General features: G+C 43.2%; 1 protein-coding gene across 1 annotated transcript; it reads left to right on the forward strand.

Annotated features, from left to right (window-relative positions):
* Positions 1-700: 700 nt before the first annotated feature.
* RBMX2 (RNA binding motif protein X-linked 2) lies at positions 701-19,680 on the forward strand. The gene is made up of 9 exons (XM_035005680.1): positions 701-710; positions 950-1,074; positions 8,279-8,445; positions 9,221-9,454; positions 9,648-9,763; positions 10,878-10,929; positions 16,015-16,144; positions 17,996-18,173; positions 18,632-19,680. The coding sequence occupies exons 1-9, from the start codon at positions 701-703 to the stop codon at positions 19,120-19,122; spliced, it is 1,503 nt and encodes a 500-aa protein (XP_034861571.1). The 3' UTR covers positions 19,123-19,680.

The raw sequence follows: 19,680 nt of genomic DNA on the forward strand, positions 1-19,680 counted from the left end.
TATATTGCTGCTTGGCAGCGCCTGCCACCTGAGAGACATTTGGTTGTGATACGACAAAGATTTCTACTTACCAGGAAAGAGCAGCTTGCTGGACTGAGGTGCCAAATGCCAATGACCATGAAGCCCAGCAGAGGGCAGGCACTCTGCAGGGAGAAAGCAATCCTTGGAAAGCTTTGCTCCAATCTAGCTATATACAGAGGAGGGGTCTTTAAAAGGAAGAAAGTTCCTTCTAGGCACTTCTGGGTTGCTCTGATTGTTTTGCATCTTAGCTATGCCTTCATGCAGGCCAGAGGGGCACGGCGAGTACAGAAATGTTTTCATTTGCCACCCAGGGCTCAGAAGTTTCTTGCTCCTTTTATTTATTTTTATTGTTGGGACTAGAGCATGGAAAGCCTTCCCTCTCCTGCAGATTAGGAGTTGGGTAATGAGGTACAAATACTTTTGGTTCATTCCCATGGCTTGTGCAGTGGGGCTGGGGTGAGGGGAGAAAGTATACATTCAATTAACATTTGGTTTTTTTCATTGAAAGTCTTGAAGGCTATTCAGGGTATTTTTCAAGAAAGACTGCACTCAAGGGGCCATTCAAGCCTAGTTTTATATTGCAGCCCTCCGGCTCTCAGATGGCCATTTCCAGCTTCCTCCCGAGGAAGATCTGGGGGTAAGATTTGGGGGTTGCAGAAGGGGTGGAGGGATCATAACAATGGCCGGAGGTATTTGGAATCTGAGAAGAGGATTATTATTAATATTCATAATACCTCTTATCACACACACTTTTTTTTTTTGATAATCAGAAAAAATTTTTTAAATTTTTTTAATGAGAGAGGGTTAGCCTGCAGTTTGTGTCACCGATGAAATGGATTGGTCTGTATGGAAGAGGGCTGGGTTTTTGGCGTTTATGGTCCGGACTGCGCTTCAGTGATGAGATGTCCACTCTCTTTCTGTCTTGCAGCTCTGGTCGTCAGCACCACTTCGGCTGGATTTGCACTGGCCCCAGGACCTTTTGACTGGCCCTGCTTTCTGCTTACTTCTCTGGGCACAGGCCTTGCATCCTGTACTGCCAACTCCATCAATCAGGTGAGTGGGTCACTTTTCAGCTCAATCGTGGTATTACTACTTTTTCCTAGACTGTGGTATTGTCACATTTTTTTAAAAAAAGACTTACCGAGGGGCGCCTGGATGGCTCAGTCGTTAGGCGTCTGCCTTCGGCTCAGGTCATGATCCCAGGGTCGTGGGATCGAGCCCCGCGTCGGGCTCCCTGCTCTGCGGGAAGCCTGCTTCTCCCTCTCCTGCTTCTCCCTCTCCCACTCCCCCTGCTTGTGTTCCCTCTCTCGCTGTGTCTCTCTCTGTCAAATAAATAAATAAAATCTTAAAAAAAAAAAAGACTTACCGAACCACATATACAGATGGAAAAGTTCCAGGAACTTGGGACACTGCGTCTCCTGTAGAGGTCTCTGGGTAGCAGAGCTGATCTGTCTCATCTCTTGAGGTGAATGGTTTTCGGGTGAGAGAGCAGTCATGTATCTGCTTCAACCGACCAGGAGTCCTTGGGTTAGAAGCGTTTCAGAGCCGTCAGACTTTCTGCTCTCATCCGGTTCATGCACATTTCCCTGAGCTTATCATTTTCTGTGTTCTTCTTTCTTTGGTTTGATTTGTTTGCATGTGTTTACATATACAACAATGTATTTGTTCTAAGATTTATTTATTTATTTCACGGGGGGCGGGCAGAAGGAGAGAGAGAATCCCAAGCAGACTCCGCACTGAGCGTGGAGCCCAGTGTGGGGCTCAATCTCACGACCCTGAGATCACGACCTGAGCCAAAGCCAAGAGTTGGATGCTCAACTGACTGCGCCACCCAGGTGCCCCACTAATATATTCTAAACAAGCATATCCAGCTTTTTTAAAAAAATCAGTAATTCAGTATTCAGTAAACTTGGTGTATGTGGAATCACAGAATATATTAAAATTAATTAGCATATTATTTTTAATGCATCCTTTTGTCCCCCTTTTATTTTAAACATCAAAATAGTTGTCTAAAAATTAGTTCTCCCCCCACCCCTGCCTGGTTATTGTGGTGTGTGCCCCCACACATCCTTTTTCATCAGATACCAGAGTGAAAAAGTCTTGGCTAAAACTTAAGGAAAGTCGTTTTCATCACCAGAACACCCACGAGGAGTTGGCCCAGTTTTAAAACAGGAATTCAACTTACAAGTAGGAAAACAGCGTGGCCAAGTGGATATATAAGTTGGCATTCTGTAAAATATGGGAATTTTAATTTGATGATGCCTCAAATCATTATGCTTTCACAATGTGTAATCAGCTGTTTGGGGAGGGATCAATCTATTTCAAATAAGGTTTATTTATTTTTCTTTTTTTTATTGTTATGTTAGTCACCATACATTCCATCATTAGTTTTTGATGTAGTGTTCCATAATTCATTGTTTGTGCATAGCACCCAGTGCTCCATGCAGAACGTGCCCTCCTCAATACCCATCACCAGGCTAGCCCATCCCCCCACCCCCCTCCCCTCTAGAACCCTCAGTTTGTTTCTCAGAGTCCACAGTCTCTCATGGTTTGTCTCCCCCTCCGATTTCCCCCTCTTCATTCTTCCCCTCCTACTATCTTCTTCTTTTTTTTTTTTCTTAACATATATTGCATTATTTGTTTCAGAGGTACAGATCTGTCACACACACTTTCCATGCATGAACTCATTTAATCCTCACAATATGCCCGTGAGGTGATATTATCACCAATGCACATAAAGTTAATCGAAGCTAATTAAATCCCCCGAAGTTCCACAGCTAGCATGTGCTAGAAGTGGGATTTGAACCCAGGCCTGCCGAGTCTCGGAGTCTATATTCATCTAACTGCCAGCCGGTCTCTTCAGAATTGCAATGTTGTTACAGAAGTGTAAGTTGCTGAACAGAGGCAGAGTGAAAGCCGTGTGGCATCACCCTATGGCTTTGAAAGCTTGTGCCCAGCCTCGTGACAGATGCCAGCATCCACCGTGCAGAAGAGGAAAGCAGTCAGCCTGCCTGCAATGTCACTGGGTTTTGAGCCAAGACACAGGCCTGTCCCGTGTCTCATCTCTGAGGGCTTTGCCTGCTTCTCAGTTTGTCCCTCTGATCACCCATCTGCTCTAGTCTCTACAAGCATGTGTCTCGGTTGTCTGGCTGCTCAGCCACGTGGCCGCCTACCCCTTTTCCTAATCTACAGACTGTCTCCTACCCTCTGGATCAGTGTTTCACCTGGCACCCCTGCTAAATGGCTTCTTCCCCCTTGGTCTCAGTATGTCATCCTATGATGTGGCTCAGCAACAGAACACCCTAGAAGAAGTCTGGCTCAAAACAGTGAGAATCACAGAGAGGGCAATAAAAGCTGGTAATGCAAGGAATATTTTGAAGACTAGAGGGTAGGGCACTCACTAGTCATTGGCTTGGAGATTGACCTGCTTCAGTGCCAAGACCTTTTAGGAACTCCTACTCTAAGCAGGCTCCTGCCATCCCTCAAAAATACTTTTCTATTCAGCTCCAGTCCGATTGGCCCACCTCTACTCCTCATCCCACCCGGTCTGATGATCCCATTCAGTTCAATTCTGCTCACATGGTCCATAGGCCTGTATGCCAATGGGGACTTCACATCATGAATTGAGAGTAAATTTGTGATTACAGGTGGGCTCCACTTGAATCAGAGCCGTCTACTGCCCCAGCGATTTCTTCTTTAGAAACCGGATTCTGTTTTTAAAGTCAGCTCGTCAGAATTCTTAGCCACTTCTGAAATTTGTGTTGCTTGAGGTTTGGAAAGCTACTGCTTTGGCCTGGGCACTGGAGAAAAGTTGAACAACGACAAGCACGTGATAAAAGGACATCTGCCGTGTATCTTCTAGAAGGCATGTTCACCCCTGGAAGTGACTTGGCCTCCTCTTCCTCAAGATTTTGGGATTCTCTGTCCAGCTCCTCAAGATTATACCTAAGAGTCAGATTGCTGGGAGCAAGCAGCTGTGCTGAGCCTGGGGGGAGCCAGCGGGGGTGTGGTGTGCTTCCAATTGGTCGATATCTGACTCACATAGCTCATGCCAGTTCTCCTGCAACAGCTTTGCAAACTGCTCTGAATTATCTGTACATGACGATATTCACAGATAATGCTTAGATGCTCTAAGGCAGTGGTCCTCAGCTATTGTTTTCCCAACCATGGAACCATTTTGGAATCTGCTAGAAGCTATGGACCTTCTCCTTAAAAATGCACATGTTCATGTAACATAGACATCATACGAACAAATGCAGGGTCCTTATAGACTCACTGAAGCCCGTGTATGGATTCAGGTTAATATTCCCAGAAGAGATGGTAAGATGCTATTAACACAACCCATCATTTCTTATTCTCTATTCCTCCAGACAACCTATAACTAAGGAACAGACATTGTTTGTCTGTTTGTCAAATCTTAATCTTAACGACTGAGCCACCCAGGCGCCCCTTTTTGCTCTCTTCTTGAATCCTACTTTCTCCTGCTGCTTCATCTTCATCTGTCCTCCTCCTCCTTGGTCTCCTTTGTTGGCTCCTTGGGTGCTTTAAACTCAACAATTTGCCAACCAAATTCATCTGTTTTCTCCCACCCCAGTCTTCCTCCCTGCCTTTCAACTGTCCCCTGCTGCACGGTAGCTTTCCCTGACACTCTGCTTTCCACCCCCACCTCCCTCTGACTCCCAGTAGTCAGAATTAATTGATTCCTCAACTGGTTCCAATGACATTTCACTCACACCTTCATTTTGACCCTCATCCCTTTGTATTATGTTTATTCACATATACAACTATCTGGCAACTTTGTGAGCTGTTCAAGGGCAGCGACTGGGTCTTGTGATCTTGTTTACTGTAGTATCCTCAGCATCTAGCCCAGCACCCGAGCACTCATAAACATCATATACCTTTCTGTTGATGTCATGTGTGTTCTTTACTCTTTTTAATATATTTTTTAGTTTAAAAAATACCAACATGGGCCACCCTCTCCTTAGCTGCTCCCTGAGGCAAACCACCATCATCTCTTGCCTGAATTATTGCAAGGCTTCCTAGTCTCCCTGACTCTACCCTAGGCACTCTTTCCAACCCACAGTTTGCAGCCAAGGTCATCCTGCTAAATTGTAAGCCAGATCAGAATGCTTTGTTGGTTTCTCACCTCACACTGAGTCAAATCTAAAGTTGATACCCAACATGCCCCTGCCTGATCTGTTCCTCTTACCCCACTTATCTAAGGGTGCAGACGTTGGAGCCATACCACCTGGATTCAAATCCTGGCTCTACCATTGACCAGCTGTGTGACATAGGGCAAATGACCTCTCTGTGCCCCAATTTCCTCATCTGCAACATGGGGTTATAGTGTCTACCACATAGGATTGTTGTGAGAAGCAAATGTGTTAATGTATATAAAGTACCTAGAACAATGTCTGGTACATGGTGGGTATTAAATCAGATTTTGTTAAATAAACAAAAATCTGTCATTCTCTTTCTTGCCTGCTCCTCTCTAGCCACTCTGGCCTCCTTATTGTTTCTCAAACACACTCCTGTCTCAGGACCTTTGCACTTACTGTTCACTCTGCCTGAACATTCCTCTCCTGAACATCCCCATGACTTGCTCCCCATCTTCTTGCAGGTCTCTGCCTCCATGTCACCTTATCAGGGAGGGCTTCTTTGACCCATCACCTTTTTAAAATAGCAAAACTTTGTCATTCTCTGTCCCCTTACCCTTTATAGCACTTTTCAACGTTGGATGTATATTTATATGTTTATTTTCCTCCTTCCCCAAGAATGTAAACTCCATGAGGAAAGGAACTCTCCTTGCCTTATTTATTGTTATAACCCTAGCACCTAGAACAGTGTCTAGCATGTAAAAGTTGTTCAATGAATATTTGTTGAATGAACAAAAGACAAAAGTGAGAAAATAAAGGTCTGCCAAGATAACATGGCAATAAAAAATGTAAGTGATGGGGCAACTGGGTGGCTCAGTTGGTTAAGCGTCTGCCTTTGGCTCAGGTCATGATCCCAGGGTTCTGGGATCAAGCCCTGCATTGGGCTCTCTGCTCAGCAGGGAGCCTGCTTCTCCTTCTTCCTCTGCCGGCTGCTCCCCCTGCGTGTGCTCTCTGTCAAGTAAAATAAGTAAAATCTTTTAAAAAATAAAAATAAAAAATGTAAGTGATAATCTGGATAAAGGGAAGAAAATTCTTTTTTTCTTTTTTTTTAGATTTTATTTATTTCTTTGACAGAGAGATAGACAGAAGAGCACAAGCGGAGGGAGTGGCAGAGGGAGAGGGAGAAGCAGGCTCTGCACTGAGCAGGGAACCCGATGCGGGACTCGATTCCAGGACCCTGAGATCATGACCTGAGCCGAAGGCAGACGCTTAACCATCTGAGCCACCCAGGAGCCCAGGGAAGAAAATTCTAACAGTATAGAAAGAAACAAAGGGTAAGTAAAAGCTTCTCTCCTCCTTTCCTCATCTGCTTCCGCAAAGGTAACCATAGCTCTGTGTGTTTTCAATTTCATTAACCAATAGTTGTATTGGTTGCTTGCTATGTGTGCAGAAAGGTGTTTGAGGTGCTGAGGGCTTAAAAAGAAAGAACCTTTCTTTTCCAGGATCTCACACTCTTTCTGGGGAGATAACATGAAAATGTTATGATGTGCTGCAGAGTTCAGAAGTGGGAACCATCACTGTGTACTGATGAGGTCAGGAAATGTTTCCTGCTTAAGGGGTGCCTGGATGGGGGTTTGGAGCTTGGGCAGATTTCAGAGAGAGAAGAGCCATCCAGGGGTGTGGGGCTTTCCCAGCAGGGTGTCTAGGTTGGAAATGAAAGGAGCCCCTGAGGAAATGGATAGAAGTGTAACCTGGCTGAAGTTGAGGCTTTGTGTTGGGGAGCAGTGGGAGGAAAGACAGGAGAATAGGGGCCAAGGCAGTTCTGAGAGTAGTGAAAGAACTAGAAGTCATGTGATAATGAAACAGAACTGTTGGGGCGCCTGGCTCAGTCGGTTAGGCATCTGCATTCATCTCACGTCATGATCCTGGGGTCCTGGGATTGAGCCCCGTGTCTGGCTCCCTGCTCAGCAGGGAGCCTGCTTCTCCCTCCACCCCTCCCCTTCCACTCGTGCTCTGTCTCTCACTCTCTCTCAAATAAATAAGTAAATAAATAAAATCTTTTTTAAAAAAGAAACAGAACTGTGACTAGATGAGATGCATTTTATAGACACTGCAGTAGCACAATTATTAGGACTTAGTGATTTGATAGATATCTTTGGGTGAGGAATAAGGATGACTGAAATATGAAACCCCTGTTTGTACCTGGGCAACCAGGAAAATGGTGATAGCATTGCTTGAAATAGGGAAGTCAGGAGGGAAAGCTGTTTTGGGATGTGGTGTGGTGGGAAGTGAAGAGATGAAATTGGCTGGACATGTTGCTTGGCCTTGCCTTGAATGTGAGGATTGCCTTTGGCTTCCTTAACATTGCCCAGAGGACCTAGACCTGAGCTGTCCATCCAGTGGGTGCTAAATCAATGTTACTGGTGGAGATCACTAGTAGCCACCTTGAATAGCAAACCCTGGTCCTCCTCTCAGATGCTAAGATCAGAGGGTCCCCTCGATCCTCATCCCCTTTCCACTTACACTTGTGGATATCTCTAGGCATCATCTTACCTACCAATTCCTACCAATTGGAAGCATGTTAATGGAGATGTCCCGGGTAACCTGGGATGGTTTGAAGTTCTCCCGGGTTCAGAATATCTCTGCTGAACCTACTAGCTAGATAGTAGCAATCTTCCCACGCCTTCCTCCAACTAAACTGTCCTTCCCTTTGGTTGGTCTTAATCTCCTCTTTCACTTCAGCTTCCTTTTGAACCGTCCTGATGACCAAGACACAGGTTTAGCCCTATTTCTCTCATTTCACAGTTGCCTGAAGAATCCAGCCAGATAATGCTGCATGCTAGTTTACCACTTTGCAGTGGCTACTTCAACCCTACAACTAAGCAACCTAAGATTCCCAGGAGCAGATGAAACCTGTATGCAATCTGTCACTGTTTAGTTTTCATTGCCAAGATAATTTCACAAAGTTAATGAATAGCTGGTTTGGACTGGGGGAGGGGCACAAACACAGAATGAATGAAGAGAAACTGTCATTGGTGGGGAGTTTCCTGCTTTTTGGCAGGATATGGGTAGATGGTGAGTCATTGAGGGTAGAGTTGTCATCATCACCATCATCATCAGAGTACTTGGTGAAGTGCCTAATTTCTGGGGTTCTGAGCTAGGCTTACAAAGAGAACTACACAGCTCTGGAACTTCACTTTTATACCATGCATGGTCTGATACCAGTTATTGATGAGGACACATGTGAGACAGAGTCAAAGCTTCAATATGGCTTAAATCACACATTATATGCCACCATCTCTTCTATGGATTCCTGGTTATTTCTGGAGTGAAATCTACCAAGCAAATTTATCTTGTCTCCTCAAAGATATTAGCTCCTTCGGGCAGAGAACCTCACCTTACATTCCTGTCTACAGACATGCCTTATAGGACAAATATAGATACTCAGTAAGAACTGATTAAATCAACCAGACCTGATAGGTAGAGGCAGAGTACCTCCTTTGAATTAACTAATTAACTCCTTTGAATCTCAGTTTCTTCCTCTGTAAAATGAGGAGGGTAATTGTATCTATAGACTCTATGGGGGTGGTTGTGAGGATGGAGGGCCAGTACATGTGAATTTCTTAGCACACAATCTAGCATCTGCTCAATTATTAGCTTTTTCACTATTTCTTTCTGCCTCCTGCTTAAGTAGAAGCGAGACAATGGAAAAGGGTGGCTGAGGGTAACAGCTCTTAACACAAATCTGGGTATTCAATTCAGCCTATGGAGGCACACTGGTCAGTTGCCTGTGCATTTGAATTTGAGGAAGAAAAAAAAAAAGATTTACCCTCTCACATATCTTCTTCACTTTTCTGCTGTAATTCCTGAACAGGGATGCTTTGATGGGTGTGTGTGTGCGTGAGCAACTGGCTGGGAATGAAGCCCCAGTAGGGATTTGCACTGAGAGCAAGCAAAGGCTGGGACTTAAGTCGCCATAACGGGCACATTTTTCAGTCTTTATTCAGCAAACATTTATAGCTCGCCCAATCAATGCCAGGCATCGTGCAGGGGCTGAGGGTCCTATAATAAACCCGGCTCACACCCACGTCCCCGTCCCACAGAGGGACGGACCGAGGGACTAGACAAAAATTCTCTGGCGGAGCGAAACACGCAGAGCGAGGAGTCCCTTTCCGCGCTAGTGCGCAAGCGCCACACCCCGGCGCGGCCCAGCTCTTCCCGCGCGACGCGAGCTCCGCGGAGTCCAATGGGAGCGCTGCGTCGGGGCTGCGCACGCGCGGTGCAGACTCGCCCGGAAGTCAGGGTCTCGGTGCTGAGCGCGAACCTGAGAAGATGAAGTAAGGACTCAGTTTACCTCTGAAGAAGTAGGGATGGGCCGCGGGAGGTGGCCCACCAGGGCTGGGGTGGTAGAGCGTCTGCCGGGCCGAGGGGCGGGAGAGGCGCGGAGACTGGAAACTAGTCCCCTAGTTTTGCTCACCCTTACCTCTGGCCAGGCCGCACTTAAGGTCCGGTTTTACGCCCTCTCTGCAGCCCTTTAACTAAAGTGAAGCTGATCAACGAGCTGAATGAGCGTGAGGTCCAGCTTGGGGTGGCAGATAAGGTGTCCTGGCACTCCGAGTACAAAGACAGCGCCTGGATCTTCCTGGGTGAGGTCCACATCTTTCCCCTGCACGGCTCCTCCTCCTCTCCTGGCCTACTTCCTAACCTTTCAGTATTCCCGCCTTTCATTCCTCCCGGCATTCATCCCGCACTTTTATTTCCTTCTGCTGGCTGCCCCGTAAATCCGTTTTCCGTATCTCTTTTCTCTCCCATTTTTAGTCTGCTCCCCCTGCCAAACCAGTGTCCGTGATAGTTACCCTTTGCCATTCACTGTGGTAAGAGTCTTGCCACTTGGTTTCTTGGTTTCAGAGACCATTGTTATACCGCGTCCCCTATTACAGAGCTGAGGAAACAGGTGCAGGGAAGTTAATGGACTTACGTAAGGTCACATAGCTAGTAAGTGGGACAGCCAGCACTATGGGATTCTAGAACTCATGGTCTCAGGCACGATCCTGTATTACTGCTAGTCCCCTGCCCTTTCCCCTTCCATCAGAATTCATTTTCCTCATCTAATTAGCTCCTGCCTTCTGCCCATGGCCATATTGTCATCTCTATATTCACTTTGTGTCACTTCCAGTAATTTGACAGTTTGTTCTGTTATATTGTGCTAAGCACTTTATATCCATTGTTTTATTTAATTCTTACAATTCTGTGAAGTAAGTACCAAAGTCCCCATTTTACAGATGAGGAAGGAAAGATTTGCAGGGGAATTTATTTCCTATGAAATGCTGAACAGTTGTCTATAAAGACAACTAAGGATTATAAACTCCTTAGTCTATGTGAGGTGGGGTTAATATTTTCATATTTAAACTGATTTTTGGATCTTAGCTGTGAATTTGTGGGTAAAGAGCAGGTGAGTTCAAGATGTGTTTGTCGAAGCAGAGTTTTATGCCAGAAACTATCTGCTTTGTCCATAAGATTTTGGGTGTGAGGAGTATTTGGTTAGTGGGGACACCAACCTTTCCACAAAGTTAATCACTTCTTTTGCTGCACTAATGCTGCACCTTATGTATGCTTCTGTTGTGTCATCAGACTGAGTTCTTTGAGGGCAGGCTCTGTGGCTTACTCTTCTTTGCACCCCCCAGTGCCGGGCCTGGTGCATGGTATGTAGTAGACGCTTGGTAAATGTTTGTGGAACTGAAATGTGGTTTTCTTTTCTAGGAGGGCTTCCTTATGAACTGACTGAAGGGGACATCATCTGTGTGTTCTCACAGTAAGTTTTTTTTCATTTCCTGCCTTCTGGGTCACCAGAGTATGCTTCCATAATGCATTTTGTGGCATCACAGAATCCATTTATTTTATTGTAGGCTCACTGGCCTCCCTGCATGGGGAGGGCTGGAGCTTCTGCTCTAGTCTAGATGAGCCCCAGGACATGGTTGTAGAACTCTTCCAATATGGACAATCCAAGAAGTTGGATGATTTAGGAGGCTGTCTTGGGGATTCTGGACTGTTTTTATTGCTTCTTCAGTGAGGCTTGTTCAGCCTGGGCCAACACCAGAACAGACTGGAACTCACAGGAAGCTACCATGTTGGGCTCTTTGGGCTCCTGCAAACTAAGGGTTATCCATGATCACAGAGCCCTTCTGGCTTACACCTGTGTGGTGTTGCAGGATTAGGGCAAAGCACAGAAGAATGGGAGAAAAAGCAAAAGGTTTAGGCAGTAGTTTGTTTTCTTTGTTTCTAGATGAGCATAAGGTTACTGAGCAGAGCCAGTCTCTTTACCCAGAAGCTGAGAATTACAGGCTGTTGAGGAACAAGAATGAATAGGTCAACCATATATTCTTCATTCCGCTATGAGATGAAAGCAGCAGCATTGGGTGGGAGAGCGTCTTGGCAGCTTGCTCTGGTTGTGGCAGCTGGTAGAGAGGGGCTGGGCCCAACCCAGAGCTACACAGAGTGGTTAGACAGTCTGTAAGGCCAGAGGGGCCCCGAGGGCAGAGGACTGTTGCAGAGAAGTTGGACAGCATGTACAGGCAGAGGACCGTGGCGGAAGGGTTTGGGGAAGCAAACACAGCCAGCCATGGCAGGGGATGGTTGGGCCGTTCGATAGGAGGAGGACCCTGGCTGAGTGGTCAGGCAGCATATGGGGGAGAGGGCCATGGGAACGCAATTGGGCAATACACATTGAAGGCCATGGGAGAGGGCCTCCGCAGCCCACACTGCAAAGCGCCCAGAAAGGGACAGAGGCTGTTTCCTCCTACTTCTGGGGAGCTGGAAGGTCACAGCAGGTGCAGCCTGTAATTTCCACCCCTTATGATACCTCTGCCTGGTCCAGCCTTCCATCTAGAGGCTGTTTTTGTCTTATTTGCATTGAGTGATGATCAGCTAGCGTGTTTGTTTATTCTCATTCTCTCTTCTGGCTGTACACATTGCTCTCCATGAAGATTGCCTTTGCCGTTGGTAACAGTGGTTTTCAAAAAATGTTTTGTTTTCTGATTATCAAGGTAATGTGTAATCACTATAGAACATTTGGCAAAAAGGGAAAGCATAGAGAAGAAACCAGAAGGTACTTTAAGGAAAAACTGTTAACATTTTGGTGTATTTTTTTATCATCTTTTTTTTTTTTTAAATGTTGGGCATTATTTGCTGTTATAAATTGTATTGCATTTTAGTGTATATATATACACACACACTATATGTATACATATATATATTCAGTATATACATTATAGTATATGTATATACATATTTAGTATATACATTGTAGTATATACATCCTTTGTATGCATTGCTGATAATTTCCTTAGTGAAATTACTAGATCAGCATTTTTAAGATGTTTTGTAAATATGGCCAAATTGCTCTCTGAGAAGGTTGTATCAGTTTCTACTCTCACTAGAATGCCCATTTTTCTGAATCCTAATTGGCAGTGGTTATTTTAAAAAAATATTTGTCATATGGTTTCTCATTATGAGTTTACTTTGCCTTTATTTAATTATCAGTGAAGTAGAACATCTTTTCATAGATTTACATGCCATTATTTCTTGTTTTTTTGTTAAGTTGTCTTTTCATATCCTTTGCTTGTTTTCTTCTGTTGATGTGTTCCTCATATTCTTAGTGATTTTACAAAAGCTCTTAATGGTTTCAACTCTGTTATACCACTTTGTCATGTATTGTGTTACTGTGGACTTATTTTACTTAATTTGATGTGTTTTACTACATTGCCATCATTATTATTTCTTGATGCTCAGATTGTCCCAATTTGGTCTGTAGGAGTCCATTTAAATGAGTTTCTATATTCTCTTTACTTTTTATTTGGAAATAATCTCAGGCTTAAAATAGGAAAGTTATAAAGTAGTGTAAAGAATACCTGTTTCCCCTTCGCTTAGAATCCCCAGATGTTAACATTTTACTACATTTGCTTTGTCATTTCTCCCCACGTATACCTATTATTTTTTTCTGAACTGTTTGAGAGTCAGTTGCAGGCATGATGCCCATTTATCCCTAAATTCTTCAATATTTGTTTCCCCCCAAAACAAGAGCATTCTCTTGTTTAACCTCGGTATGGTGATTAAATTCAGGAAGTTAACACTGATCTAATCCATAGACTTTATTCAGCTTTACCAGTTGTCCTGATGATGTTCTTTATAGCAAAAAGGAAAAAAATTACTTTCTGGTCCTTTATCTGTGATATGAGTTGTAAATATTTTCTCCTATTTTGTCATTTGTCTTTTGACTTTGTTGTGGGGTTTCTTTCTTTTTTTTTTTTTTTTTGCTGTGCAAAATTTAAAAAAATTTATTCATGTGTTTAAATTATATGGTAAAATTGACTTTTTTTAGGGAGTGTACAGTCCTGTGAGCTTTAATACGTGTATAGATTTGTGTAGTCACCCCCACAGTTAGGATGAAGAACAATTCCATCCCCCCCAAAAACTCCTTTGTGCAGACCCTGTATAGTCTCACACTCTAGTGTTTTATATGGTCAGATTTATCAGTCTTTTTTTGTTGCTTCTGGATTTTGAGTCATAATTAGATAGTATTTCTCCCCACCCACCCCTCTGTGTTCCCTTCTAGTACTTGTATGGTTTCAATTTTATGCATTGAAATCTCTGATCCATTTAGAGTTATTCTGATGTATAGTGTGAGACACGGATCCAATTTCATGTTTTTTCAATGGCTATCCAGTTGTCCCAACATTTATAAAAAAGTTCATATTTTCCCCCAGCAAATTGGGATGTCACCCATATCATCTTCCTAATTTTTCCATATATACTTGAGTCTCTTTCTTGGCTTTCTTTTCTGTTCTATTGGTCTGTCTGTCTCTTCATGTGCCAGTACCACACTAATTAATCACAATGTTTTCAGTGTGTTTAGTATCTGGGAGAGTTACTCTCCCTCATTGTTCCTTTTTTAAAGTTTTTCCATCTACTCTTACATGTTCATTTTTCCATGAGAACTTTAGAATTAACTTATCCAGCTCCAGGAAAGTAAAACACAACTTGTACTACATTAAATTTAAGTATTAACTTGGGGGAAGATGTTGCTGTCTTTAAGATGTTGAGTCATCCTACCCAAAAACAGGGGATGTCTTCTATGTTTGTTCAAATCTGTGTGTGTCTTTCAGTTTTAAAAAATTTTCTCTATATAGACTTTGTACATTGCTTGTTGCTAAGTTTATTTCTAAGTATTTTAAGTTTTTTGTTGCTAATACAAATGGGGTTTCTCTTTGGTTATATCTTCTAACTGATTATTGTTTTTGTAAGAGAGTGTTTTATTTTTTTACCTTTATATCCTGTTACCTTACTGAATTATTCTACTGTTTGTTTTTATCATTGTTTATCATTAATTCTCTTGGGTTTTCTATACATACTATTATATATAAATCTTCAAATAGAGATAGTTTTACTTTTTCATTTTTTTACATCTGTTTTCTCCTGTCTAATTGCACTGGCCTATACCTACAATGTTAAATAGTGTTAAATAGTTCCTGACCTTAGTTGAATCAGCTCCAGTACAGGTTTCCCCTGCTATTCGGAGGTAGAGTGTTCTGTGAAAGCTTTCTAAGCTAAAACGGCATAAAGTGATGAAGCAGTTACTATGTCATAAGAGTGAAAATCCTCTTCAGCTTTCTTTCGGTTAGTGAAAACAGGTACTAATGTAGGTCTTTTGTAAAAGCGAAGTGACATAAAATGAACATTCGGGTAGCGGGAGAAACCTGTATTTTCTGTTAGGTAAGATGCTAGATATCTGGCCGGAATGTATGTATGTGATCATGTTATTAAGTATCCACCAATTCCTATTTTATTTTTATGACTTTACTTTTTAATTTATGAATCTTTAACTTATCTGGAATTTAACTTTGTATAAGGAGTAAGGTTGAATTTTTTTCTATTTTCTCTTAATTTCTGCTTTTATCTTTATTAACTCCCATCTGCTTTCCTTCGATTTGTTTTCTTTTATATTCATTCTGCCTTTTTAACAGTAAAATTCTCTAAGGTTACAGATTTTTCTGAGTGTGGTTTTAGCTGCATCCCATAAGTTTTGGTATATATTCTTCTCATTTTTGTTATTTTTTAAGTAATCTGCTGTTGATTTTTTTCTTTATTTCACTTTCATCCAGTTGTTAGCTAGGAGAGTAGGTTTCAAGTTCTAGCTAGTAGGGTATTTTTTATTTAAAATATTATTTCCAGCTGGAGAGCATTGTGATTGGAGAACATATTCTGTTCTGTTTTTAGAAGTTATTGAGGTTTACTTTGTAGTCAATTTTAATACATATTTCATGGATTCTTGAGAAGAAATTGTCCTCTTTTTGTAAGATTCAAATATATCTATATATCCACTGGTTTGACATTAATATTTGTTAACATAATTGTTATTTATTTATATTTATGTTATATAATTATATATTGATATTAATTCATCTGACCTTATTTTTACCAATTTTATGTGTTATAAACTTAAGTAGTATGTTAAAATACCTCATAACCTTTGTTACCAGTTTCTCTGTATTTTTAATAGTTTCTGTAATTAAATTTTTGATTTGTGAGCTTATGCATAAAGGTTCACGACATATCTTTGTAATATATCAGGACCTTTTTCAGTGTAAAAGAGCTCTCTTAGTCCCATTTAAATATCTTTTTTGGCCTTGAATTCATCTTTGATCTTAATATTACCACCCATTTTGTAATTGGGTGTTCCTGCTCTGTCCTTGTCTAATTTTTATTTTTAACCTTTTTATGTTATCTTGTTCTAGATGTGTCTCCTGTACAGATTATATTATTTGAATTTTGTTTTGTCATTCAGTCTGAAAGTTTTTGCATTTTAAATCAATAGTGTCTTACTCTTTTATAAAATAAATAGATATGGGGAGATTGTTAACATTAATCTGGTGCGGGACAAGAAGACTGGGAAATCCAAAGGATTCTGTTTCCTTTGCTATGAAGACCAGAGGAGCACAATTCTGGCTGTTGACAATTTTAATGGGATCAAGGTGAGTGTGTTCACTAAGCAGGATTTGGCTGGACTTTACCTGTATGTAAGGGTTCGGTTTAATTTCCCACCTGATTGCCACAGGTTCAAGGGCAGTACTGGTCACCTGGGTGCGTTGAGAGAGTTGCAGAGGTGTGGGGACATACTGACCAGGAAATGATCCCAGGAAATAATTTCATTGGCGTATGACCCTGCTAACACTTGTTCCTTTTCCTCATGTTCATCTTCCCAGGAGCATAGGTACCATGCCCCCCACTCCCGCCCAAGTCTCTGGTTTCTCACCTTTCCATTCTCAAACCCCACTCTCATCTCTGATGTATTGGGCAACAAAGAGACTTCCATGCTATGCTCTGTCAGGGGATTTGGGGCTCTCTCATGGCTTCATGCTCTAAGACATAGCTTTGTGGGTCTGTCATATATCTCCACTGACTTAGCATTACTGGGCCCTGGAAATTCTCTAGTTAAAAGTCTGATGACAAATTCTACAAAAGTAACTCATTCTGAAGTTGTTTCTCCTCTGTTCGCTCTTACTCCACCCTTGGCCTGAGAGAAGGTGATGGGCAAGTCAGGCTTATGTATGCTCTACCTGGTTCCGATGCTTATTTAGGAAAAGCACTGCAGTTGGTTAAGCATTGTCATAGCTTGGGGGTGGGGGGTGTGTGACTTTTGATTTGGAGAGTTTGTCACTGATTGCACCAGTATGGAATAGCTGGTGACTATAGGATAGGGTGGAACAAGGTACTAGGCTTGATTTTTAAGAGAGCCAGCAGTCAAATGGAGTCACCATAAAAGGGAGGTTTTCAAAAATGTTTTCAAAAGGGGAATAGGAAAGATGACCAACTGCTCAGGCTTAAAGGTAAGAATAAAAATCTGCTCTTGTGTGGGAACAATAAAAGCCAGACTTTTAAAATTTTGGGTGATTTTGCCTATAGAATAGGTCTGTATCTGCCTGAATTTTTTTAAGATTTTATTTATTTGAGAGAGAGAGAGAGAGACAGAAGGAGTAGGGGGAGGGGCAGAGGAGAGGGGGAAGCAGTCTTCCCACTGAGCAAGGAGCCCGACGTGGGGCTCGATCCCTGGGGCTCGATCCCTGAAGCTCGATCCTGGGAGTCTGGGATCGTGACCTGAGCTGAAGGCAGACGCTCAACTGACTGAGCCACCCAGGTGCCCTGCCTGAATGTTTTTAAGTGAGGGGTTAATTTTTGTTGTTCACCCAGAGAGTTGTGATTCACAGCAAAAATATCAGTGTGAGCCAGTTGTCCATTATGGTGGGGGTAGAGCAAGGTGTGAGGGCTTAAGAAAAAGCTTCCTTCCCCCTTTCTAGCTATTGGTCTTCCTTGGCCTCATCCTGACTGCTGTATCAAGAAAACAGCTGCAGCACTGCACTTGATTTCAGGAATTCTTTCTAGCTGCCAGGCCACAGTATGTTTTACTGTGAATAAATGTTACAGATTGAGGGTAATTCATTGTTTATGCATGTAAATTCTCATTTTTCCCTGCTGCTTGTGCTTTGGGGCAGTACTGCCCAGCCTTTCTTCACTTAATGGCACACGTAGAACATGAAGGTTATTCTGTGGCACACTGGGGTAAACTGAGGAGGCTGTCTGGTACAAGTGCCTCAGGGACTCCAGCTGCCCCAGGCCCTACCTGGCTGCCCCAAGGGCTGAGCAAATTATTATCTAGGTATATTTGCTGTGACATCAATTGGGCAGGTCTCCTTCAGAGTAATTTCCCCAGAAATAGAATTAGCAGGAAGGTAAAGGGTGTGGTTCAAACTATGGCATTTTGCAGCTGGGTTCAAATAGTTCAACGGGAGGGCCATCTCTGCTGAAGCACTGCCTGTCTGTCTTAGATCAAAGGAAGAACTATTCGAGTGGATCATGTGTCCAACTATCGAGCTCCCAAGGACTCTGAAGAAATAGATGATGTGTCCAAAGAACTCCAGGAGAGGGGCTGTGGGGCTCACACCCCCTCAGTGAGTTCATCTGAAGGTTCTGAAGATGACAAGCCCACAAAAAAACACAAAAAAGGTAAAGCGTTAAGACCCAAGAGAAGATTCTGGGTAGTCTTAGTGTTTGCTCTTCCTAGCGTTCACTGAGAGTTGATAATCATTTCTCACGTATGAAGGGGAAAGGTGTGGGGAACCTTACTTTAACTGGGAAAGGAGAGGTGTCAGTGGAAGACTAATATTAAGGGCTAAATTCTGTCTCCTCTAAATTCCTATGTTGAAGTCCTAATCCCGCAGTGCCTCAGAATGTGACTGTATTTGGAGGCAGTGTCTTCAGACAGGTAATTAAGGGTGAGAATTGCCTTATACAGCCACTTGACATATCAAGGGGGACAGACATCCAAGTTGGCTTCTCGGAGACACTTTCTGGAAGTGTCGATTACGACTGCTTGCCACCACTGCCAGCAGTGCTTTCCTTTTGCATCCCCTCCCCTCCTCCATCTTCCTTTCCTCATTGGTTGTGCCCCTTTTTTCCTCCAGACAAAAAGGAAAAAAAGAGAAGAAAGAAAGACAAAGAGAAGCCTGACCGGGAGGTACAGGCGGAGCAGCCAGCCCCCTCTTCGCCACCCAGAAACAAGATGGTAAAGGAAAAGGACGACCGTGGCTCTAAAAAGCATAGCAACAAGAACTCAGAGTGGGGTCAGAAGTCCGAGCCCAGGGAGGTGCGGAAGCACCAGCCCAGCTCTCCCGAGGTCAGGGCGACCTGCCGCGGTGGAGCAGGGGACAGAGAGAGGGAGCCGAAGAAGGAGAAGCCGAAGCATGAACATAGGTCCTCAACCAGAGAAGAAAAGAACAGAGATAGAGACCGGGGCCGAAGCTCAGACACACACTCCAGCCGGCCCAATGGGCGTTCTGAGGGGCGTAGTCAGCGAAGTAGAAGTAGGAGCCGAGAGAGGTCCCACAGGCCGAAGAGGGCCCGGCACTCGTGGGACCAGGAGTCCTCTAACCCCGGTGACCGCAGACACCACTGAAGCTGCGGCCTCTCTCTCTTCCTGGTAGAACTGGAACTGGAAATGAACTTGGTCTTTAAAATGCAATCGTACTCAGTTATGCTTTTACTGTTACTGTAAGTAAAATATCTGAGGCCGAATTCTTCCAATCCCTTGAGTATTAGAGTCATTGAGAGCTGTAGTTTTAACAGCCTCATAGGCCTGGATTTTTGAGCGAAATCCATTGTTCCTGGGAATATGCTCAGTACTTACCAGAGGAGGTATTCTAAATTTGGTTTCATAAATGTGGTCCTTGAATTTACGACCCCAGTGTATGATGAAATTGCCAGGAAAGGGGAAATAGCAGGCAATTCTAGAATTCTAGTCTTTGTGCTAGAGGTGTAGGTGACCTTTCCAGTTGGCAGGTACAGCCGTGCGTAGAGAAGGGTGGTTTAACTAGGTCTAGACAGCTCGATGTGAATGGGATAGTGATTCTCAATGCCAGGCCGCTCCCTCTGCACCTCACCCTCTTTTTAAAAAATTTTTTAAATGTCTCTTTTTTAACATCCACGCACCTCCTTGCTATTTATTTATTTATTT

Source organism: Mirounga leonina, unplaced genomic scaffold, assembly GCF_011800145.1.
Source record: "Mirounga leonina isolate KUSES-001 unplaced genomic scaffold, KU_Mleo_1.0 Mir_101664, whole genome shotgun sequence".
Classification (NCBI taxonomy): Eukaryota; Metazoa; Chordata; class Mammalia; order Carnivora; family Phocidae; genus Mirounga; species Mirounga leonina.

Coding starts and splice junctions, on each gene's coding strand:
- RBMX2 (XM_035005680.1), top strand. Junction 9,455..9,647: donor CGCGAACCTGAGAAGATGAA/GTAAGGACTCAG, acceptor CCCTCTCTGCAG/CCCTTTAACTAAAGTGAAGC. Junction 9,764..10,877: donor CAGCGCCTGGATCTTCCTGG/GTGAGGTCCACA, acceptor TTTCTTTTCTAG/GAGGGCTTCCTTATGAACTG.